Source organism: Arvicola amphibius, chromosome 7, assembly GCF_903992535.2.
Source record: "Arvicola amphibius chromosome 7, mArvAmp1.2, whole genome shotgun sequence".
Taxonomy (NCBI): Eukaryota; Metazoa; Chordata; class Mammalia; order Rodentia; family Cricetidae; genus Arvicola; species Arvicola amphibius.
This window is the reverse complement of record NC_052053.1, coordinates 69,764,599-69,788,464: the sequence shown is the minus strand read 5'-3', so window position 1 is coordinate 69,788,464 and position 23,866 is coordinate 69,764,599. Positions and strand designations below refer to the sequence as shown.

The following is a 23,866-nucleotide window of genomic DNA, read 5'->3' as shown; positions in this document are numbered from 1 at the left end:
ACACTCACTGGGTAAGGAGTGGAGCCCTCCCAAGAACCCCAACAACAAGAGAGAGGTACCAGAGGACACAGTAAGGTCCAGTGCCCTGTTGCTTTGGGGGGAACTAGGACAAAAATCTTTCGAAAAATAAGTATTTTTTTTTTCCTTTAGCAAGTATAGTTTTTTGAGACAAGAGTTTCTCTGTGGAGCCTTGGCTATTCTGGAATTTGCCCTGTAGACCAGGCTGGTCTCGAATTTACAGAGTTCCACCTGCCTCTGCTTCCCAAGTACTGGGATTAAAGTTGTGACACCAACACCCAGCACAAGCAGAATCTTTAATGTAAGAGCTTTAATACTGGTTTAACCTTGTTTTACAAAGACAGACATGGGGCAAAACTTAAGCTGAGCATGGACAGGAAACAGCAACACACACGTGTAGAGCAACCTGCCATTAAAATGACACACAATCTGAGTGCACGTGATGTGAAATCAGAGTGCCCAACAGCGGCAGTGTGGCTGTGCGCTAACAACCCCCCTGACAGGTAGGCAACTAAGGTTGTGGCCACATCACACAGACAGGAAATAGCTGAGCTTCCTGACCCAGGCCAAGGCTAAGCCAAAGTTCTGACCGTGTTCGTCCCTGGGGGCCACTTTCTCCCAGGCACCAGGTGCTGGTGTCAGGGGACAGGCTAGGACAGTACAAACAGAGATGAAGGCTTAGATGGTGTCACATCCCTGTCACAAGGGCATTTCCAGTTAGCTTCTGAATTTCCCCACAGTCACCTTCCTGCTTTGGGGTTGAACAGCCAAGCTACAAGGGGGAAAGTTTTGTTTCTGTTACCCTGTGATGGAACCTCATTCCAAAATTTAATTCAGTAAGAGAGTCTTGAATTCAGCATTTCACTTCAGTACTGAGAATGAAGAGCTAACGGTGGAGGACAGATCACGAAACCATTTCTCCCTCCAGAGCAAAGGAGTTGTGGCTTCTGTCCTCTCTCCACTACTTAATTTTCCAGGCCTTTCCCCAAACTCTAGACTCCCAACACTCTCCACCTCTACCACTCTTCAAATGCAACAATTCCAAAGAATTTCACTCAACATCTGGAATTATTCACCCTGAGGGTGAAATTAAAAGGGCCAGCTCTACAAGAAGAGAGAAGCTGAAGTCTCTGTGGCATCCACCCAGAGCCCTTACTGGGCTGTAGTCTGTAGGTGCTGGCTAACTGGCAAGTCATCTTTTACTGAGACAGTGCATTCTAATAAGGACACAAAGACAAAGGCCCCTGGTTTTGCCCCAATTTAACCATCCCTCTTAACATCTGACCTGAGAAATGAAGACTTCCAGTTCAAATTTAACTCTGCCCACATTTACTGAGGAAAGCCCTTCGGGGACTTTATACATGACTCCCTCCCAGGTGTGCAGCGGTGGATGTGCAGCACACACAGTTTTTTTTTAAAGCCAGATGCTGGGATTATCTGGCAGGGGCAGATTCGACACAATGCTAAATGGAGTTACTTTGTATCTTGCACCATGGGGTGGAATCTCTTGAGAGCTGAGCAGACAGAAGAGCAGGAGCACTGCAGACAGTTTTCTAATCCAATCTTACCTGTGAACTAAGCATCTGAAATTGTGGGGACTGACCCATTCCCCTACCCTTGAATTCTATGCAATTATTTTAGAGACAAAAAGCATCATTACAGATTGGTTCCCCAAATCAAACAGACAGGATCTAGCACGCAGACAGAACCTAGGATGACGCCTGTCTCCATGGCAGCAACATGAGAAATGTGCTCAACTACTATGCTGGTGCAGGATGAGAAATCAAAAACGAATTCCTCCCTCCTTCTTACCACTGGGTTGAGCCATTCTAAATATACACAGAGAATATTTATTCCCCACCCGAGAATGGGCTGGGGCCTGCTATGACAGGAAGGACATGACACTGAGGAACTGTCTGTACTTCTTCCTCCCAGAATGCCTCTGGTCAGGAGTTTTCTGTTGAATGGAAGACAAAAAGGAGATTTGACTTTGGCTGCTAGGGATCTCTGACAGAATCAACTCAAGTCTTCCAGCTCCAGTCCTTGAGCCCAAGATACATGAGCATGCTTCCAGGGATCACAGTCGCAGGTTTTGGACAAAGTGCACTTGCTAAACTGACATCTAGAGCAGAAACTGCACCAGGAAGGAAATAAGGAGATTAACCAGAGGGATGAGTCTGCAAGGCATCAACAGATTAGAAGTGAAACATGGGCGGCTAAACTTCAGTAACCTGGAAACTCTGAGAATAAGGGACATCAAGTCCGTCCAGAGGCTGTCTGCTGGCCCTCCTCTTGTAGCCAAGCTTCTGGCACCCAGTGGGCTGATCCAACCAAGATCCCTCCCCCACATAAACACTTCTCCAGATTCCACTAACCATGAGCCTGCAAAGACGCATTCAGAATCACACCCCTCCCTATCTAAAAGACACCTAATAGCCTAAAAACTGTGTGCTCGTTGAATCCCAATCATTAGGTAAGTAGTAAATCCACCCACCGCTGACAGCAGGTGTTGTTCTCTGGACATTTAAGCGTCAGGGATGTCACACTGCTGTCCTGACAACCTGCAGGATGGACACTATCTAAGCAGACTGAGGAAATGTGAGGTCCAAGTGCATGGTAGCACTTGGTGTTTATATCTGTCACCATTTATTTATCTCCCACACCCATGTCTTACATTTCCTGCAACACTAGTAAGTTTCCATTTTAAAAGCCAGGGAGGAAATTAGCTCCTGATTTTTTTTTTTTGTAATCATTTAGTAAATGGCATATTATCAAAACATCCTGTGCTACTGAACTCAGACAAGTAACAGTGGCTTCCCAGGTATGAAGAGCCCTGTGCTGAGCCCTGTCCGTCAGAGGGGCCATGCTTAGTTTAAGGGGGAAGGTTAACTTCAGAAGATTATCTCGCTCTCCTCTGAGCACAGCTGGTTGCCACCATCCCAAACTTGTGCAGGGAGCTCTTTGGCTAACACAGGTGCAGCTTCTAAACTGACTTCTAGACTAGGTAACTCCATGAGAAGGCACATGACGGTGCTCACAGCACCTTTATTGGCAATCCCAAACGCTCCCTAGCAGGTGAAAGGGCAATCTGCTCTGCGCTAGGCAGGTTATGTCAGGGACACCATGTGGAGCTAAAGTTGGGCACAATAGTTCATGGAGCTTCTAGTGTTGGAGTGGCTGAGGCAGAACTCATCATGGGTTCATTGCCAGGTTGGACTACAACCTGTCTCAAAAATAAAAAACTATAAAAGAAAGTGAGGGATGGGGATGTTCACTAGCGAGATGGCCCGGTGGGTAAAGCACTTGCCGCCAACCCTGAAGGCCTGAACTGGAAGACTGACATAGTAGAGAGCCCAGCTCCTCGTGCCCGCCCACACACATACACATAAATAAACCATAAATGTAATGTGAGAGAAAGAGCACATTCAAGAGCAGGGGATGGCTCAGCTGGTAAAGTCTTGTTGCCCAACCCAGAGCATCAAAGTCTGGATCTCCAGAACCCATGTTTAAAGAAAACATAAACAACACCAACACACCTGGAACTCCAGAGCTGGGGAAACGGAGACAAGAGGATGCCTCAGACTTGTGGCCAGGCAACTGGCTCAGTCACTGAACACCAGGTCCAGTAACAGTCCACGTCTCTAAAGACAGAGTGGAGTGCCCATGCACGAGCATCCATACATGAAACCATTCACAACCACCACATGACTCCACATAAAGTTCGAAAGTAGACACCACCCCCAACCATGAGTCCAAGAGCAAAGAATGGCTGCTTCAACAAGTAAGGGAGGGCAACCCTCTCCAAGAGTTAAAAGAAACACTGGTCCCAAACTTGAGTTAGGTGACAATTTTAGATATGAAACCAAAATACAAGCAAAAACAAACTGGATTTCATCAAAACGGCATGTCAGGCATGGTGGCAGATGTCCTGAACAGCATGAGGCAGAGGCAGGCAGGCAGATCTGTGAGTTCAAGGCCAGTCTGGTCTGCATATCATGTTCTAGAGTGGCCAGTACTACTTAGTAAGACCCTGTCTCAAAAAGCCAAAAAACAAAACCCAAACAAACAAAAAAACTAACACTTACATGTTTGAACTATAAGCATAAAAACATGTTTAGAACTGTTCAGCCAAGAGCCGGTGACAGCAAGCCAGCCTCTCCAGTGCTGGAGAACGAGCGCAGACACTAGGAAAGCATTCTACCACTGATGTCCACTCCAGACCCCAGAACACGAGGCACTGCTAAGGCAAACGGTGGTGCATGTCTGCAAAAGCAGCATGTTGAAAAGCTGAGGCCACCCTGGGCTACATGAACTCTGTCTCTAAAAAGCAAAAGGAGGAAGAGAAAGAAGATCAGGAGGAAGAAGAGTGGCGCAGTTCTTGGCGCAGTTCTTGGCGCAGTGCTGTGGCACAGGGGTGCACTGGCAGTGCCAGATACTTGCCAAGCTGAGGCAGGAGCTCTGGTGAGCCCAAGACACACCCAAGACAGCATCTCGTAGTAGGGATCAGGGGTGGGGATCGGGGCAAGCAGAAGACAACCTGCAGTCAAAAAAACATCTGCCAATCTTATACCTGATAAGTGATGTATCTAGCTAGAATATAGAAAAAGACTTTCATAGTTGACTAGAAGACAAATACTGTACCCCAGTTCAAAACTATAACTTCTCCAAAACAATACAGAAGTAGTCAACACATCCATGAAAAGGAGCACACGGGGAACTCAGGGAGCTGTTTTTGCACCTTCGTGCACACACTACTCCTGGCTTTTGGTGGGAAGAGGCTCAAACCCCAGCCCTATCATCTAGATTCATCTGCATCAAGATCTGGAGGACCTAGCAAGTGGAAGAGCCATACACAGGGAAACATACCTGAGGTAGCTGGACATAGCATGACTCATAGAGATGGGCAAGAACCAACCTGTGTTCCTAAACTCAATTAAACCACAAAGCTCAGGACCACATTTAAAAGCCAAGTCCTACTCAATGGTGGCCAAGGTGGGAAGATGAGGAATCCATGCCAGCCTAGGCTGCACGAGGTCCTTTTCAAAACAGGGTCCTCACTGCCTTCAGCAATGAAGGCTCTCCAGCCAGCAGTGAATCCTGCGCAGTAGTGCATAGCATGCCACGAGACCATGTGTTAGACTGACACTGTGCAAGGGGCCTCTAACGCTGGAAGAGAGGGGTGCTAGGAGGATACCACACATTTCTGTAAGTCTGAGGTCCTGCAGTCACCCCTGGCTAAGAGGCAGCCACAATCTCTCAACTGGTCTACAGCCTCCTACCCAGTGGAAAGAGGAACCAGAGTGCTCTGGCTGGAGACAGGCAGGAACAAGGCTTCCACACACCTCCACAGCCTCTGTCTATATGGTCCCATGAGACAGGAGGTTCCAGGGAAGCTGCCCTATACTCCTGGGTAGACATCTGGCCAGCACGAGAGGCAAAGGCTAGATAAAGGGTGGAGCACATCCTCCTAGACAGCTTTCTTTCACCCCAAATTACCCATCACATGGAAGGATGGCCCCAACTAAACCAGACAAGGTATCAGAGAAGGTCAAATCAGACCTCCGGGTGTAAAGGGAGACAGGGAAGATAGCAGCTGACAACATTAACTGTTGAATGAGCACTCATACAGTCTCCAAGCAGTAACACAGAGCCCCACGACTGCCAGCCCTGTAGCACGTGGGACAGCATCTCCAACGGGAGCACTGTCAGGACAACCAGCCCCATGCCCAGCTGAGCTGTGAATTCATTTTGTTTACTGCTGGTGTTCCTTCTGGACCATAAAAGTTTTACGAGCTGGTAAAACTTCTGTGCAAATCCTGCAGAGCTAACATAACATAACATAACATAGATGGTTTCTGCGTTCAGCACAAACTATCTGTACTTCCCAAACTTGGTCAATGCCAGCCCAGCCACACTCTGGACTTGATTTCAAGGTCTGTGCAGGTTCTCCTACTGTTCCAACATGCAGACTTCCTTTCAAACACAATGCTATAAAATACTTCAGGAATCAAGAAACAACTATTAAATTCTCCACATCAAATTTTATTATAAAAAGTATTTGAGGGGCTGGAGAGATGGCTCAGTGGTTAGGAGCATTGCCTGCTCTTCCAAAGGTCCTGAGTTCAATTCCCAGCAACCACATGATGGCTCACAACCATCTGTAATGAGGTCTGGTGCCCTCTTCTGGCTTGAAGGCATACACGCAGAAAGAATACTGAGAATACTGTATACATAATAAATAAATAAATAAATATTTTTTAAAAAAGTATTTGATGTGCACTTTATTGAGAATTCTTCTCTAAGACTGCAAATACAACACTGGAAGTAAATTTTCATGCCATCAACAACAACAACCACAGTGGAGAAGAACAGTGGGAAGAGGAGTGGAAATGAAATGGACACTAATTCACAGCGATGCGCGCTCTAACTTCTGTTACAAATAGCTGCCATCACAATGCTACTGGAGAAAGACGAACCAAGGGTGGGTCACAGTACTGAAGGAGAGCACCAAGAGGGACACTGCCGACCTACACGACAAACGAGTTTTCTACATCATCTATAGCAAAGTGGACAGCCTAGGACTATCAACCTTCAAGCTCCACTACCAACAAAGAGCTATGTCTAGAGGAAATTGAGCATCAGAAGAAAAACCTGAAATTCTCATCATCAGAAAGAGGCGTCCTCAGCATTCCACCGCACACCCCAGCAACCACATGACCACCAAGCAGGACCTCTGTCGCATCTCTACCCTACCTCCATGTTCACTCTGTCAATCCTCAAAGGGAAAAACCCAAGTGTTAGTTATATGTACACATACGTGTGCAATGTATGCATGCAATGTGTATATAGACACGCATACCCATAAGGACCCTAGAAAACATCAAAACAGAATCCAAGAAAAAGTAGTGAGCACAAGAGAGCAGTGGTGGCTGAGTTTTGGGACACAGTAGCATGAAGAAAGCCAGAAGTCGGAGGGAGGTGCTGTCCACATCAAACCCAAACTACAGCAACTCCCTCACCTGCTCACGGTGCCCCTGCCTGCACTCTCACGGGACAGTCAGACTCACGCTTTGTAATGCATCCCAATGCTGTCACTGTGGCTGCCAGAAAAGCTTTTCCCTGGCTTCCAGTTCTTTCTTTCTTTCTTTCTTTCTTTCTTTCTCTCTCTCTCTCTTTTCTTTCCTTCATTTTTGAGACAGGGCTTCTCTGTATAACAGCCCCAGCTGTCCTGGAACTCTCTTTATAGACCAGGCTGGCTTTGAACTCACAGAGATCCACCAGCCTCTGCCTCCTGAGTGCTGGGATTAAAGGCATGCGCCACCACATCCAACAGTTTTCAACTCTTTAAACCAACGTAAAAACTTCATAGCTAAGGATACAGTCTGTTGTAGAGTACTTCCCCAACATCCCCTGAACCACTGATGTCATATAACATAAGTCATCAACTGATTAAGTCCTCTAACTCAACTAAAAACTAAAAGGTATAAAGATCAAATTTAACAATTTTTTTAGACAATTCATGTTAATAAACCTGAAATCATTGAGAAAGTAGATGATGTTTCTAAGAGAAAATTATTAATCAAAATTAGCTTTTTGACACCATTCCAGAGGCAGAGGCAAGTCTGGTTTACTACCGAGTTCTAGGACGGCCAGGACTATATAGTGAGATCCAGACTCAAATAAACAAAGAAAAAAAAAAAAGGAGGAGAAGAAGAGGAGGAGAAAAACTCCCAACACACACAGGAGAGATGGTTCCGCCCCTGGGCAAACTTGTCCTTTGATCCTCAGAACCATGAAGGAAAGAAAGAACTGTGGCATGTGTGCAACAGACACACACACACGAGGTAAAACACAGGCTAGGAACTGTGGCGTGTGCAACAGACACACACACACACGAGATAAAACACAGGCTAGGAACTGTGCTGTGTGTGAACCACATGTACAAGAGGTAAAACAGGGGTTGGAACTGTGGCAAGTGTGTGCAACACACACACACGAGATAAAACAGGGAGTGGAGAGATGGTTGGTGATTAAGAGCACTTGTTCTTCCAGAGGCCTTGAGTTCACAACTGTTTGTAACACCAGCTCTGGGGGATCTGATGCACTTTTCTGGCTTCTAAAGGCACCAAGCACATACAGGCAAAACACCCACACATAAAATAAAATAAACGTTTTTAAGTAATAATACAATAAATTTTAAAATCTACCTTCAAACAAAGTATAAACATAATAGGCTCACTACATCATAAGAATATCAAACGGGACCTTAGTGTTTGACCCCGGGAACGAACAAGTTGATAGCACTGTGCGTGGTGACATACAATAAAAGTCACAGGCAGAACCAAATCCTCCAAATGTACGCAATAACCATATGCAAACACCAACTTCCCATAAAAGTCTTAACTATGACTAGTTAAAAAGCTATTTTAACAGATTGGAAAGGTGGCTCAGCCACTAAAGGCTAGGCTCACAACTCAAAAAACAATAAATATATTTTAATATTTAAAACATTCCAAAATAATATTCAACTCTAAGAGAAATCACCTAGAATATGTTTAAATTCCAAAAGGTAAAACATTACAGTAGTACAAGTGGGGAAACATACTTTTTATGGAGTATTATCTTGTATTATTAAACTTATGTAGCCATGAGTTCACAGTGTTTTCATAATTTAAACAATAAAGCAGAGTCAGCGAGATGACTCAGTGGCAAAGGGGCCGTTACTAAGCCTGAGGACCTGCGCTCCCACGACCTGTATGGTGAAAGGAGAACCAGCTCAGGCGAGCTGTCCTGACTTCACAGGACACCAAGGCATGTGCGTGGCCACACACATGCAAAATAAGTAAGTAAAGGTAGACACAACAAAAGGAAACTACAGTCCCAGTCTTGGAAGGCTGAGACAGAAAGATCATTTCTGTCTCCAACAAAACAAGTCCACATTCTCTTTCTCGCCACAAAAATAAATACACAAAAAAATAAACAACCCTTTTGACAACGGTAGTTGCCAAGTGCAGCAACTTCTGTTGCTGTGTAGCTTCTGTGACCTACGTTCCAATACTGCTGATATTTGGGATGAGGCAGTCCTAAACCACAAACTGGTAACTGGACCATCAGTGGGAACTTTCTAGCAACTATTAAAGCTAGGGCAGAGTAAGAGAGCAGACCTGAAGAAGAATGAAAGAAACAACAACCCTGCTGAATTCAGACACCACTAACGCTCACTACGCTCTTCACTGGGAGAGCCAGATCAGGAGTAAATGGCAGTCATATGATACAGACAGAGGGACAATACCCAATAGCCAGAGAGAACCCATTGCTGTTCTGCGCAACACCACTGCAGATCATGGTCACTTACTCACAATCACTTCAGTTTTGTTTTGCTGTCTATAGGGGAAGGCTCACCATGTAGCCCAGGTGGCTTCAATTCATGCCTCAGCCACACCTCGCTACCATTACTTTAAGAAATATATTTGTTGTTGTTACTATTATTATTATTATTGATGTTGTTGTTGTTTTTCAAGACAGTGTTTCTCTTGTGTAGCCCTGGCTGTCCTGGAACTAGCTCTGTTGACCAGGCTGGCCCCAAACTCAGAGAGATCCTCCTGCCTCTGCTAGCCATCAAGTGTCCCCACACCAGCCTCCTAATCCTCCAATTTCTGTCTCTCAGCTCTGATATTAGAGATGTGTACCGCCCCATTTAACTTCAAAGAAAAGAAGAGAAAAGAAAAGAGAAAGGAAGAAAGGAAAGAAGGAAAAAGAGAGAGCGAGAAAGGGCACCCTTGAGCCCCCTTGTCTTCCTGGCCACCAGAGGAAGCAGGAACTGCCAGACACCCTTTTGAGACTTTCAGCACAGCCTGGTGTCCTTCCACCCTTCATCCCTCTTAGCTGCCCCCCTCAATCTCTGTCTTCCAGTGCCAGTCTGACTCCCTTACATCCATTTCCTCCTTTTACTCAACCTGGGTCCCTTTCAAGAAAATGAATTACCATAAAAACTTAAACAGCAATGTATCCAAATCAAAGGGCAGAGTAAGCACAAAACTCCAAGGCCGCCTGGCTAGCTTATGCCCCAAAATAACAACACACAAATTGTATTCATTTAAACACTGCCTGGCCCATTAGTTTCAGCCTCTTATTAGCTAATTCTCACATTTTGCTTTAACCCATATTTAGTAATGTGTGTAGCACCACAAGGTGGTGTCTTACCGGGAAAGATTCAGCATGTCTTACTTGGTGGCTGGCTCCATGGCATCTGTCTCAGAGAGGAGAGGCATGGATGGCATCTGCTTGAGGCATCTGCCTCACTTCCCTTTTTCCCAGCATTCTGTTCTGTCTACTCCACCCACCTAAGGGCTGGCCTATCAAATGGGCCAAGGCAGTTTCTTTATTAACCAATGAAATCAACACAAACAGAAGACTCTCCCACATCAAATGTTCACACAGAAAAGAATGTCAGATCCCTTGGAGCTGGAGTTACAGGCACTTGTGAGTCCCCTACATAGATGATGGGAACCAAACTGGTGTCTTCTAGAATAGGATGTGCTCTCTATATTGAGCATCTCTCCAGCCTCCACATCCTGTCTCTGAAAGGTGAGGCACAAGGCTTCAAGTCTGTCAGTGATACAGAGTTCTAATCAGACCATATGTAAGTACAGACAGACAATCCAAACCAGAAGATGTGGGGAAAGAGCCTCTCCAAAGACCAAAGCAAGGACAAGAAAACAGGAACCTGGAGACAACTCCTGAAATTAGAGAGTATGTGACCTCAGAGGGAAGAAACCAGTCCATGGGCAGCCTGGGCAACACTGTGAGACCTGTCTTAGGAAGGGAGGGAAGAATGGGGATGGAGAGGGCTTAGAGGGTAAAGTGCAGCTGAGCAAGCATGAGGACCTGTGTTCACATCCCAGCACCCATGGAAAGACTGGCATGACGGAGACTGTAACCCCAGCACGGGGAGCAGAAGCAATATATCCCTAGAGCGCACTGGCCAACTAGTTGAGCAGTCTGAGAGCTCCAGGTTCAGCAGACAGACTACTGTGGTGGTGATACCGTGTTTGTGCTGGAACACAGAAAGCCACTGGTTATCCAGAGAGGCTGGGCGATGGTGGCACACGCCTTTAATCCCAGCACTTGGGAGGCAGAGGTGGAGGATCTCTGTGAGTTAAAGGCCACCCTGGGCTACACACAAAATTGATCCAGTCTAAAAGAGAAACAGAGCCTGGTGGTGGTGGCTCACACCTTTAATTCCAGTACTTGGGAGTCACACACCATTTTTTTTTTTTTTTTTTTTTTTGGTTTTTCGAGACAGGGTTTCTCTGCAGCTTTAGAGCCTATCCTGGAGCTAGCTCTTGTAGACCAGGCTGGTCTCGAACTCACAGAGATCTGCCTGCCTCTGCCTCCCAAGTGCTGGGATTAAAGGCGTGCGCCAGCACCGCCCGGCTTGGGAGTCACACACCTTTAATCCCAGTACTAGAGAGGTGGAGACAGGCAGGGACACGGCTGCATAGAGAGAGGAATATAAATCGGGAGGAGAGAGGAGCTAACTGCATTCAGTCTGAGGATTTCATAGAGGTAAGAACTAGTGGCTGGCTGCTCTGCTTCTCTGATCTTTCAGCTTTCGCCCACTAATATATGACTCTGGGCTTTTATTATTAAGACCAACTAGAAAATGCACTACAGACTGTTTCAAAAAAAATACAGTAGAGTACAATATAAAAAGACACCCAATGTTTATCTGTGGCCTCTACACAGGAGCATGCTCACATATGCACACTCACATACACACAGAACACACACACACACACACACATACATCACACAAAGAGAAACAAGAATGAAAAATGTCTGTGCAACAAATATGTGTGCATAAGTCAAAAAACATAAAAATGTTTAGAAGATATTACCTTCATGAAGCAAAAACAAGATGTTTAAAAAGAACAAGAACACCTAGTAAATAAAATAAAAACCTAGTATGAAATTAAGGTCTGTTGACTGAAAACTCAAGCAAAATGGCAGATAATTCACTCCAATCACATAAAAACTTCCCTGTCTTAGTAGAGATACCCTATTAACCCTACTCTCTACAGGTTAGCTGTGACAGTGCTCACCTATGGTAAGAACGGCAACACAGAATATCAACGTAAGCCAAGTTATGCAGCAGTGTTTGGAAAGGGAAACAGAAGGCAAAGCCTGTCTCCAGGGCAGCGGAGGAGAGGGATGCAGGAGTCATGAGACACTGGAGCAGGAAGCGATGCCCAAAGGGAGGTTGGGAGCACCTCACAAGTGTGCTGTGTGGGAGGAAGTGAGCCAGGGACTGCTAAATACACAGCCATGGACACCCAAGGGTTTTCCATAGTAACTCCCACCCGACTGCCTGAGATCCGGAAGGGCTGGCCACCACCTGACAGGCCCAAATCCTGACACTTTTTTTCTTTTTAGTGTGTATGGGTGTTTTGTGGGCATGTGTATTTGCATACCACACGCGGTGAAACCCTCGGAGTCCAGAAGAGGGCATCAGATCCTCTGGAACTGAACCCAGGTCCTCTGGGAAAGCAGTCAGCACTCTTAACCACTGAGCCATCGCATAGACCTCTTCAGCCCTGGCCACTCCTAAGAACAGGTGTGCTCTAGTCCTGGACCATGACATCCCGGTTTGACATGCCAGTGAACACAGCCTTGGCTCCATGTTTCTCAGTTTTCATCTCCTCAGCTAGCAGTGAAGTGTGATCCTATCTCATAAGCACAAACAGAAGACAAAAGGAATCTGAGGTAGAGGCAGCAAAGGGGCTGCTGGTTTATGTTTCAATTCCACACCTCTACTTGGCTTCGTTAGTGGACCACACTAACGAAGGTAAATTTAAGTGTAAAGAGTATCACCAGGGTGTTTTACCAGAAATGTTAACCTAACTTTTAAAACTAGGATTACACAGGTCTTTAAGTCCATTTTAAACTCTCGCACTGACTGGGATTCAGACGATTTAACAAGGCAACATTATGAAGCATTGCAGGGGTTTTAAGAGAAAAGTAATGACCTGAAAAGCAGGAGTTTTTAGAGACAGGGTTTCCTCTGTGTAGCCCTGGCTGGCCTCAAACTCACAGAGATCCGCCTGCCTCTGCCTCCCAAGTGCTGGGATTAAAGGTGTGCGCCACCACTGCCTGGCTCCTGCAGAGGCTCTTAACACTGGAAAAGCACCCACTTACATCTAGGGTCAAGAGCTTTAGCTAGGCCAGGGCTAAAGGGAACCCAAAGAAAAAGCCAAAAACCAACCAGCAACCAGGAGGCCCACGGACAACTGTGGTCCTGAGGGAGAGTCACGTGGTGCTGGAAAGAATTAGCGGGAATGTTTACAACCTGTTCACTCAAGGGGAGGAGCATGAACCGGGACAGGGTCCAGTGTGTCAAAATTCTTCTGGAGACCACAGGAGTCATGGACTCAACGAAGTTAGGATCATCAGAGAGGGAGAAGTATCACAAGTTCTCCAACAGGGCTCCAATGCAGGACAGAATTTGAATGAAATAATTCAAAATTTTTGAATTTTTAACACATTCCTAAGAACAGCAAAACAAACAAACAAAAAAAAAACCAACAAAAAACAATCCAAAGTGCCCAATAATCTTTTTCAGACAACGTTCATCTAAAAACAATTGTCAGTTACCCACCAGTCAATGAAACAAACCAAAACCTAATTGTCAACATAGACTGTTTAAAATCAAACTCAAGGGAATGAACGACCTATACCTCATAGGTAGTATCTATTCTGTTTGTGCATACAAGAGGTTCTTCTGGTAGTTTGTTGGCTGTCTTGGATCTAGCTTTGTAGAACAGGCTGGCCTCGAACTCAGAGATCCCCCTGCCTCCACCTCCTGACTGCTGGGATTAAAGGCATGTGCCACCACTGCCCAGCTTTTTCTGGTAGATTTTAAAACTAAATAAATTGTGAAAAATTTACTGTGAGGGGCTATAATCACTCCCCCCGAAAGGAATGAGAACTATCCTAAATACATCACACAGTCAAAACACTTAGGACTTTCTCCTGAGGAACACGGTCTTCCGCTCTTCCAATCTGCAATAAGGACAGGTATGAGATCTCACACACACCTCCTGAGATCCTGTCAATACACAGCACCCAGGAATCCAGAATAAAATATCAGTAAAAGTTGGGCGTGGTGACCCATGTCTGTGACCCTGCCTTGACCCAGCTCGGGGTAGAGGCAGGAGATTAAGAGTACAAGGTCATCCTTGTCTACACAGAACTCCAGGCCAGCTGAGTTACGTACCACCACCACCACCCCATCTCAAAATAAATAAATAAAAGTTAGAAATAAGTAAGGGCCAGTGAAATGGCCCAGAGGGTAGGTAAAGGTACTCTGCCACCAAACCTGAGCTTATATTTAATCCCCAGGGCTCAGCTGTTGGGAGAGAGACAGGATTCACAGGCCTTCTTTTGACTTCCACACATGCACTGTGGCACAGATGTACCCACCCATCCACACACAGAGTAACATTTTTAAAAATAAATAATAAGACATCAAAGTGGGAAAGGATCCAGGTGTGTCTTGTCACAGACTCAGACAGGACGATGCAGCTGTGCTGTCTCAGGGTTTAAAAGTTCTTTCTGGGCCCAGGGTCTCCGGCAGCTAGCTACGCAGTCAAGGTTGACCTCCTCAGCCCTAGGATCACAGGTAGCCACCACCAGGCCAAGTTTACAGGAATAGAGACTGAAGCCAGGGTTTCACACGTGCTAGGCAAATACTCTACCAACTAAGCCAAATCCCTCTCCAGTTTTTAAATTCTTAAAAAAAAAAAAAAGAAAGAAAGAAAAAAGGGTAAAGCCTATATTTGGTCTCATCTCTAACAAGAACCTATTAAAGTTATCAGTCTCAAGAAGAACTTTCTGGGGCCAGAGAGACGACTCAGCAGGTAGGGCTCTCCCTAGGAACTCTAACGACCTAAGATGATGCCCAGAACTCAGCAGTGGAAGGGGAGAGCTCACCCGCACGAGCTGTCGACACGCTGACCTCCACACCTGGTGGCATATATACACAGTCACAAAATAGATAAAATTTTTTAAATTTAAAAATATTTTCTCCTCTTTTTTTCAAGACAGGATTTCTCTGTGTAGCCCAGGCTGCCCTGGAACTCACTCTGTAGACCAGGCTGGCCTTGAACTCACAGAGATCCATCTGTCTCTGCTTCGCTCGTGCTGGGATTAAAGCGTGTGCCACCACCCTCTTTAACAAGAAACACACTGGATCTTCTCAGCCCGTTCTTGCCCACTCGTCAGTTGATCAGACATCTCTGATGCCCAGATAGGCAACCTGGACACCTGGCTCCCCAACAAGAAGCAGGAGCCAGGAGAGCACCTGCCTGCCAGCCCTACAGCAGGCTCAGTTCCGTGGCGTCCTGACTGAGACACTGCCGTCTGCTCACTTTACAGTCTGACTGCCCATGGCGTGGTGTGAGGAGGGACAAAGCAGGACTGGCCTGTTAATGTTTAAGTGTTCCCACTATCCCATCTCATGCCTTGAACCCAGGGTCAATATGCACTTCAAAGAGCTATTTATAAAAACCGAAATTATGTGAGCCTATCTTTTTATCATGCAGTTCCAACACTTCCCTCCAATTTGGAACTTATTAAAAGATGTTTTTGAAATCTCTTATTTTAAAAAGTATTTTTGCTGGGAGAAACAAACAAAAAAGACAGAAACATTGCAATCTTAGCCAGGCAGTGGTGGTACAAGCCTTTAATCCCAGCACTTGAGACAGGGGCAGGAGGATTTCTGAGTTCAAGGCCAGTCTGGTCTACAGAGGGAGTTCCAGGACAGCCAGGACTACACAGAAAAACCCTGTCTTAGGAAAAAAATATTTTCATGTTCCACTGTTGTAGAATATCTGTACACTGTGTGAAGATGTATTTACTGTGATTGCTGTTCTAACAAGCTGAACGGCTGTATCTAGGCAGGAGGTATAGGCAGGACTTCCGAGCAGAGAGAGGGAGGTGGACATGGAGGGAGTAGGACATACGGAATGATAGGTAAAAAGCCATGGGGCAAAACGTAAATTAATATAAACGGGTTAATTTATGTTATAAGAGCTGGTGGGACAAGCTTAAGCTAAGTTGCCATTTGTGAGCTGGCAGGACAGAGAAAGACTCACTATATTCCACATACATCTTATTCAGAGAAATCTAAGTTATCGGGTACCTGATGCTTAGCACTATAGGTCTTACCAAACACGGTGGCCCTTACCTGGTCATACTGGGCTGGGCACACAGCTCAATGAAGAGAAAATATGGTCATACTGGTGACGAGAAAACCATTAAGTGGGATGGGTGAAGCAACTTAATGCAAAAGTGCTTGTCATCAAGCTTGACGACCTGAGTTCTGTCCCCAGACTCTCACAGTGGAGCAAGTATGCCTGCCAGATGCCCTCTGAACTCCACACATGCACTATGGCACACAGCCCTGTGTGCACACAAGATAAAAAAATATTTTAATGGGGCTTGAGAAATGACTCAAAAGTTAAGGGCATTGGCTGCTCTTCTGGAGGATTAAGGTTTAACTCCCAGTACCCATAAGACAGCTCTCAACTGTCTGTAAATCTAGTCCCAGGGTTTTGACACCCTCTTCTGGCCTCTGAGGGCACTGCATACATATGGTACATATACATTCATGCATGCCAAACACCCATACATTAAAACAAAGGGGGTGGGTAATTAAAGGCATAAAAAACTGTTCAGTGGGTGTGATGGCAAACACCTTTAACTCAGCACTCAAGAGGCAGAGGCAAGAGGATCTCTGAATTTGCCTGGTCTACACAGAGAAACCCTGTCTTGAAAATCCAAAAGAAGAAAGAAACAACTATGAGGAACTAACTAACCAGAAGGATAAAAAAGATTAGCTTTATTTATTAAGGCATAGCACACAGCAAGAGAAGATGCCCGACAAGGAACTAGGGAGCCATAACTCTTGTCTCCTGGTCTATAAGCCACACAAAGGCCTGTGCAGTGAGGCATGCTGGGATTCCAAACAACTGCTCTTTCCAACTCCACTCTGAACTGTGAAAAACTACTCAGCACAGGAAAACACACTTTGATGTAACACAGAGGGAGCTGGCCGGCACACTGGGTGCTTGTATTTGTTACTATTTACCAGTGGAGACTCTAAAGTGTTTCATAGGCTGCGCTTCAAACACTTTCTTATTTACATTTTGAAGAAACACACATGCAAAGTACAGGATTTTCCAACGTTTAATTACGGTCTGGAATTTCCTAGAGGAAAGCAATCACACGATAAACATAATCAGAGGAGAGTAAAGACGAACTCCCACAGTGAGAGCTGCAGCGATGCATCCAACACAAACACCGTGGGACGGACGGCCAGGAATAATCTTTACATTTTAAAAACTTTTTATTACTTTTATTTCCCAAATTTCCTCAAAGGTTTCCCTTAAGTTTCTTAAGGGCTGAGTCACCCATTTCCCTTCCCAATCTCAAGAATCTTATCTACTCATCACTGGGTACTCGGCAGGACTGGTGTGGTGGGGGAGAGACTGGCTCTCTGCCTTTTCAACGCTGTCAGAGACTTTGAAACAGGCAGAATGAAGAACCCTAAATCTCAACAAGCCTGATGCTTCCTGAACTGAAGCCCCTCCACTCTGACATTAGGGGACCTACCAGAATTCTAGAACAGTCTTTTTAGGAAGGCCATTCTTTGCTTTGTCACAAACACACCTAGACAATGCCTGCACAGGTGTTTCTCCTGGTGACATACCACTTCAATGTTACAACAGTGTACATGGCTATATACAGTACAGGCACTGTAAACTGTGTTACTACTTCACTAAAATTTTACCTTGTACCTAACAGACCATTCTGTTCTATGATTTGTTTTTTGTTGTTATGGGACAGTCTCTCTTAGATAGCCCACATTGGCTTCAAACTCACAATGTAGCTAAGGCTGACCTTCAAGTCCCCATCTTCCTGTCTCTACCTCCCAAATACTGGGATTACGGGTGTGTCACCCGGTTTGCTCTTAATTAAAAGCTTACACCACTGCAGGAACTGAGCTAAGAGGATAATTTATTTGTAATCACAATTTCCAAGGGCCAAAACACAATTTCAAAACTATGCTTACACTATAGTACACAACTTCTGTTTAGATTTGGAAAGGTCAAATCTTACAAAATCTGCCCTCTTTACATGCTGAGAAGAGCTTCCTCCCGGGGAGTCTGGAGTACCAAGTGGTGAGCACCCACTTTCTGGCCCATCCCTACCACGTACTGTGCACGGCCCAGGACAGAGAACACCTGGACCACACCCCACTGGGAAGAGAGCCTTCCCTTCGCTGTCTCCTCTCATGGCTCACTCACAGGCCATATACCAGCTGAACCTGACTGCGGACTTGTCTGGATTTCAAGACCCAGTGCTCAGAAAAGAATGACAAATGCAATATTGAGAAGTCTCAGATTGCAGCATGCACTAAAGACCTCACTTTCTAATAAGCAACTCTCAAGTCAGTTCATTACCCAGCTGGAAATCATGTCACCGATAAAGGTCCCGGAAAGCCAGTATTCCCAGCTACGGGCTCAGCCCTCTATGTAACCAAGAGCAGAGGCCCCACACAACAAAGCCCCAGAGTGTCCTGAGGCAGGGGCCCTCCTCCAGCTGCTCTCACACGTAACAACATCTGAACGGCAACCAGACAGAAGTCCCATAAAGACTACTGTGACTCCAGCTCTGAATTAAACTCTAGATCCCAGTCACGACTGTGAGAGCAGGAGGCCTCCAAGTGGAACTCATTCGTTTCCTCATGTAAATATCAGCTTTATCAGTCCCAAAGACTAGAAATGACTGGTTCAAACTGCACAGTCCTAGCCCAATGATGAAAGCAACCCGAGGGGAAGATTCGCAGAGTTTGACCCGAACCTAAGCCTCATCTCAGTCAGTCCGTGAGGAAACTGGGGGTCTCTGGGGAAATGAATGTAAGGGAGGTATGAAGCAAGTGTTTCACCTTACACTCTAACCTGTCTGGGAAATTCCCATCAATAAATGACTTACATAAGCATTTGTCCCAGTGAAGCACAATAGGTTATCCGACCTACGACTACTGCATTCACCGGATACCAAGGTCAGATGAAGAAAAGTTAAGTGACAGTTCCAGCTGCCCCACCCCCTCCAATATCACAAGAGTCTGCCACAATTATAATTCGGGAGTGGGAGAATATCTACTTGCTCTCGCATGGTGTATTTGAAATAAAGCTTTTAACATTAAAATTCGCTTGGGGGTGCTAAAGAAAGGGGGATGCCCAGGCCCTGGACATCAAGGGGATGTGGACAGGCTGTCACCTGGGTGGAGCCCTCGGAGCTGGGCTGCCGGGCGAAGCATTTGGAAGGCCCACCGGGCGGGGGCGGGAGTGGAGGAGATGCAAAAGGCATAGGGGCTGCCCTCCACCCGGCAGAGCAAAGGGCTGGAGGGATAACTCCGGGCCCGACTATGGACCCCGAAGGCTAGTCCCGGGCGGAGGCAGGGCGGATGTCCCAGGGAGCGCTGCAGGAAATGATATCCAGACTCGGAGGGTGGGTCTAGGAAGCGGCCAGGGCGATGGCCGGGAGTGGGGGGAGTGCGAACGGAGGATGTGGCTCCGGAGCGCAGGACTAGGGAGGCCCGGCGCGGGTACGAGGAGCGAGAGGCGCGGAGGAACGAGTGGCACCTTACTCACCCCACTCGAGGAACTCCGCCACATACTTGTCGCGGCGTAGCGCCGAGTGGCTGCACTCGGTGTAGAGGCACACCAGCACGTCCAGCAGCGTCTCCACGCTCAGGGCGCTCTCATTGCGCCACGGCCCGTCCAGGAGCAGCTGCTCCAGCTTCTTGAGCCGCACCTTGGCCGACATGGTGCCGCGCGGCCCGCTCCCCACGCACCGGCCTCTCGCCGCCCGTGCGCCCCGGCGTCAGGGCCAGCACTCCCCGGCCCAGCGGTCGCGCGCCCCGGTGTCCAGTAGCCGCAAAGTCCTTGTCGTCGCAGCCGGGCCTAGGCCGACATCTTGGGCTCTGTCCCGGCGGCACCGAGTCTGGGGCACCGGGCCCCGCGGGTCCATGGGCCGATCTCCTCCCCCAGGCGCCGCCCGCACGCCCGCACGCCGTCCCCGCCCTCAGTCGCCTGGCCGCACCCTCGCGCGCGCCGTCGCCGACCTGGACCGCGGCGGAGCCGAACACAGCAGAAACCCGGCTGGCGCCCGAGCCCCGACCTCAGCCCGGCCGGCCGCCCAGCCCGCGACCTGAAAGCCAACCAGGGCGCGGCCAGGGCCGCGCAGCCAACCACCGCGGGGCCGACCGCCGCCGCGCTGACCTCAGCGCGACGCCCCGCCCTCAGCCCGCGGCTCTTTGGGCCTCGCGGTTCGCCGTAGGAACGGTGTGGGGCGGGGTGCCGAGTGCGAAACCGAGATTGCGGGTGGCGCACGCGCAGAGGAGCCCGGGCGGGGCGCCGAGCTGCGAGCTATGTGTTCAGGGTCCAGTAGTTCGGGTCCGTTCCCGGGACTCCGGGACCGACCATCGTGGTCTAGCGAGGCATCTGTCTGGCGCGACCCCAGGAGCAGTTCTGCGGGGTCGCGGTTGTCGCGTCCGAGCTCGTCCGAGGTCTGTGCCCGAGTGCGCTCGCCAGACGCGGGCGGGGCACCTGCCGGAAGGCTCCGGGATCCGCTGGACGCGCGCTCCCCGACCCCCGGGCACGCGCCCCTGGGGATGCGCAGTACCCTGCCTCTACTCTTGAGATTCTACCCCCTGACTGATTAGGGTGTCGGCCTGGTGCGCTGAGAATGAGAATCCAGGCGAGACGCCGCCTTTAGTGGAATCGGCGGCCGAAAAGGTTGATGTAGAACATCCCTTACGAGAAACCCCGGGCCTCTGCAGAGGATCCCTTTGTGGACCCCAGGGTTGCTTCAACAGAGTGAGGGCTTGTGGTTCAATGGGGGCAGGTGGGGTTTGGAAGCCGGAAGCTGAGTGGAGCCTGAGGCAAAACGTCCAGCGCAGGAAGCGACTGCAGGGTCCCTGGAGCCTTCTAGGCTGCTGGGAATGATGTATGACTTAGCTGGGGTCACACAAGCACACATACGTGTGTATCTAGCCTTAGTTTTTAAGACGCAGGCAAAATGGCCCAGTATAGTAGGTTGGGTAGAGCGACCCCCTCATCAGAACGGTGTTATCGCGAGGGAATCTATACACATAGATAGCGTATTCACGAGTTACTGCATATATTTGGTGCCCAGTTTTTAAATTTTTAAAAGAAAGGCCAAGAGGATCGCACTACCCAAAACCAGAATCTGAGTACTATTTGTAAGACGAAGGTCCCAAATAGTGTGACCAGACAAATGAATTCCTTTCCTGACAGAACCCATGCTTCCTCTTTGTCCCATAAGTGTCCCCATGAGAGCGTGTCTTCTGACTGGCCCTGTCAGCCTTCCAAACCCTTGCACTGGAGTGGTTGCTTGCCTCTGAAGTATTTAATCCCTCCAGATTAGAACTTCATACCTGCCCCCCCGACTCCTCCCCCCCTCGTACCAGTCAGCAGTGCCTCGCCCAGCTACCTCTGCTGTGTCTGTTTATCCCAGATTTGCTTCCACACTGCCTTTTGGGCCATCTCACAGCCCTGAGACATCCGCCCCAGGTGATTCTGTAGGCTTCCTCTGAACTTGTAACAGTGGGTCCATAGGGAGCTTGCTCACTAGCCTGGGACCAAAAGTAAAATAACTAAACAGTTATTTCTGTCCCTCGGTTTCCAAATGTAAAAAAGAGTATCTCCTGTGCATCTCAGAGAGTTTGGAAGGGGCTTTGTGAGTAATAAACACCCAAGAAGTACTTGCCCACTGCCCTGTCATTGACTTTGGTGGCTGCTATTGGGGCATTAGGGTTAATATTTTAGAAAACAGAAAGTTTGTGACCAGCTGATGGGTGAAACAGCCTTGGGTACTGGCTCTTGGCCCCTAGATGGAGGAAGCCTAGCTATATCGTCTCTGGCATTCATGAGAACACACAGTAAACTGTGGACTCACCATGTATTTCTGATCTTTTAGATCAACACACCAACCCTACTCCAAGCTAGCCCATCCCAGCATCTCAAGTGTACACAATGTAGTAACTTCACGCCACAAGCAAAAACTTGGTCCAGAGTGAGGGAAAGGTTCCCAAACATTTCCCTTGATAATCTACATAGGCAATCTGGGGGATTAACTCTGAGATCTTGAGAACTCCACATCCTCACAGATGATGTCTAAACAAATGAAGGTGGATCTGTGCCAGTGAAACTTTATTTCCAGAAGCCGGTGGTTTTGCTGACTCTTGCTTCATAATTGCAGCTTTGACAGTGGGATTCCAGGCCCAGAGAGAACCCTTGTTTGGGAAAAGGGATCTGACTACAGGCAACTAAGTTTCCTTTTCTCTGTAAATCAGTGTGAGAAAGGGACTTGTAGTTTGTACCTGAAAGTATCCTTTCAGATCACAAAGAACAGGAGATAACCCCAAAGAGAAAAGAACAAATAACAGGAACAATGAACTATACAGGAAGCAAACACAAAGAATCAATAGACAGATGAGAATTTGCTTGATCTAATTTGTGTTTTAAAAAAAAAATTAAAAAACCTTCCCAAACTTCTGCTTCCAGGTAAGGTCATAGAGGTTCAGGCCTTAATTCCAGCACTGGGGAGACCGAAGCAAGAAAATGCCTGGGACATCTAGGCCAGCTAGGACTGAGAGTGAGACCCTATCTCAAAAGGTCCGGGGGAAGGGAGACGTGGTTAGTTAGTGGAGTGTTTGCTTAGCATGTGCCAATTCCAGGGTTCTGTCCATGGCACTGTGTGTAATCAGACATGGTGGAACACGCCTGCAACTCCATAATCCCAGCATTCTAGAGGTGAAGGCAGTAGGATCAGAAGTTCAAAGTCCTCCTTTTCTACATCAAGTTCAAAGACAGAATATGTGAGACTCTGTCTTAAAAACCCAAGAGGTTGGAGCTGGAGAAATGGCTCAGTGGTAAAGAGCACTGCCTGCTTTTCCAGAGGTCCTGAGTTCAATTCCCAGCAACCAGAAGGTGGCTCACAACCATCTGTAATGAGATCTGGCGCCCTCCTCTGGCATGCGGGCATACATGGAGACAGAATGTTGTATACATAATAAATAAAAAAATCTAAAAAAAATCCAAGGGGTGACAGAAATCAGAATTATTCTTTTATGTAAGAAAAATATAGATAGGATACATGAAATAAGGAATTCTGTAACCATAAAAAACAGGTGTCTTTCTACAGATAGCTGCGATCCTTCTCCCTGAGATATGATTGGCCAGAGATGAATGTTCTGAGCCATCTAGGAGAACTGGGGTGGAGCCTGGTGACCCTGAAGCTTGAAGATGATTGGGGCCAAGGAGACAGCCACAGCTCTCAGGATGGCACTCAGCTGCAAGGATACTCCACAGAGCACCACGGCGCCCTCAGGAATCCAGCAGCCTACTTACCAGTGCTCACAGGGGAAGAAAACATCCAGTGCCAGGGAAAGAGGCTTCCAAAAGATTAAAGGAATAGTATCTAGTGCACAAACAGACAAAAGGATAATGTTGTTTCCCACGAACCAGACTAGAAAACCTCATAATTCACAGACACTGGATAGAATGCTCAGGAAGGTTGCTAAGTTCGGCAGCTTTCTGTCATAGTGGAGGAAAAAAATGGCAACCAGGAAGCAGAGAAAGGGAGAGGAAAGAGCAGGTGCCCAGCATACCCTCCATGAGCATGCCCGCAGTGACCCTAAGGTTCCCATCACCTCCCTCCCACTAATGCTACCAGCTGTGGAGCAGGCAGTCAACAT

The 23,866-nt window shown here is 47.4% G+C and overlaps 1 protein-coding gene across 1 annotated transcript in view; it reads right to left on the bottom strand.

Annotated features, from left to right (window-relative positions):
* Cdc42bpb (CDC42 binding protein kinase beta) overlaps window positions 1-20,190 on the bottom strand; it is a 96,675-nt gene extending 76,485 nt beyond the window's left edge. The window contains exon 1 of the mRNA XM_038337941.2: window positions 19,737-20,190. Coding sequence (XP_038193869.1) covers window positions 19,737-19,911 — 175 coding nt within the window. The 5' untranslated portion in view covers window positions 19,912-20,190. The remainder of the gene's footprint in view (window positions 1-19,736) is intronic.
* Window positions 20,191-23,866: the final 3,676 nt, after the last annotated feature.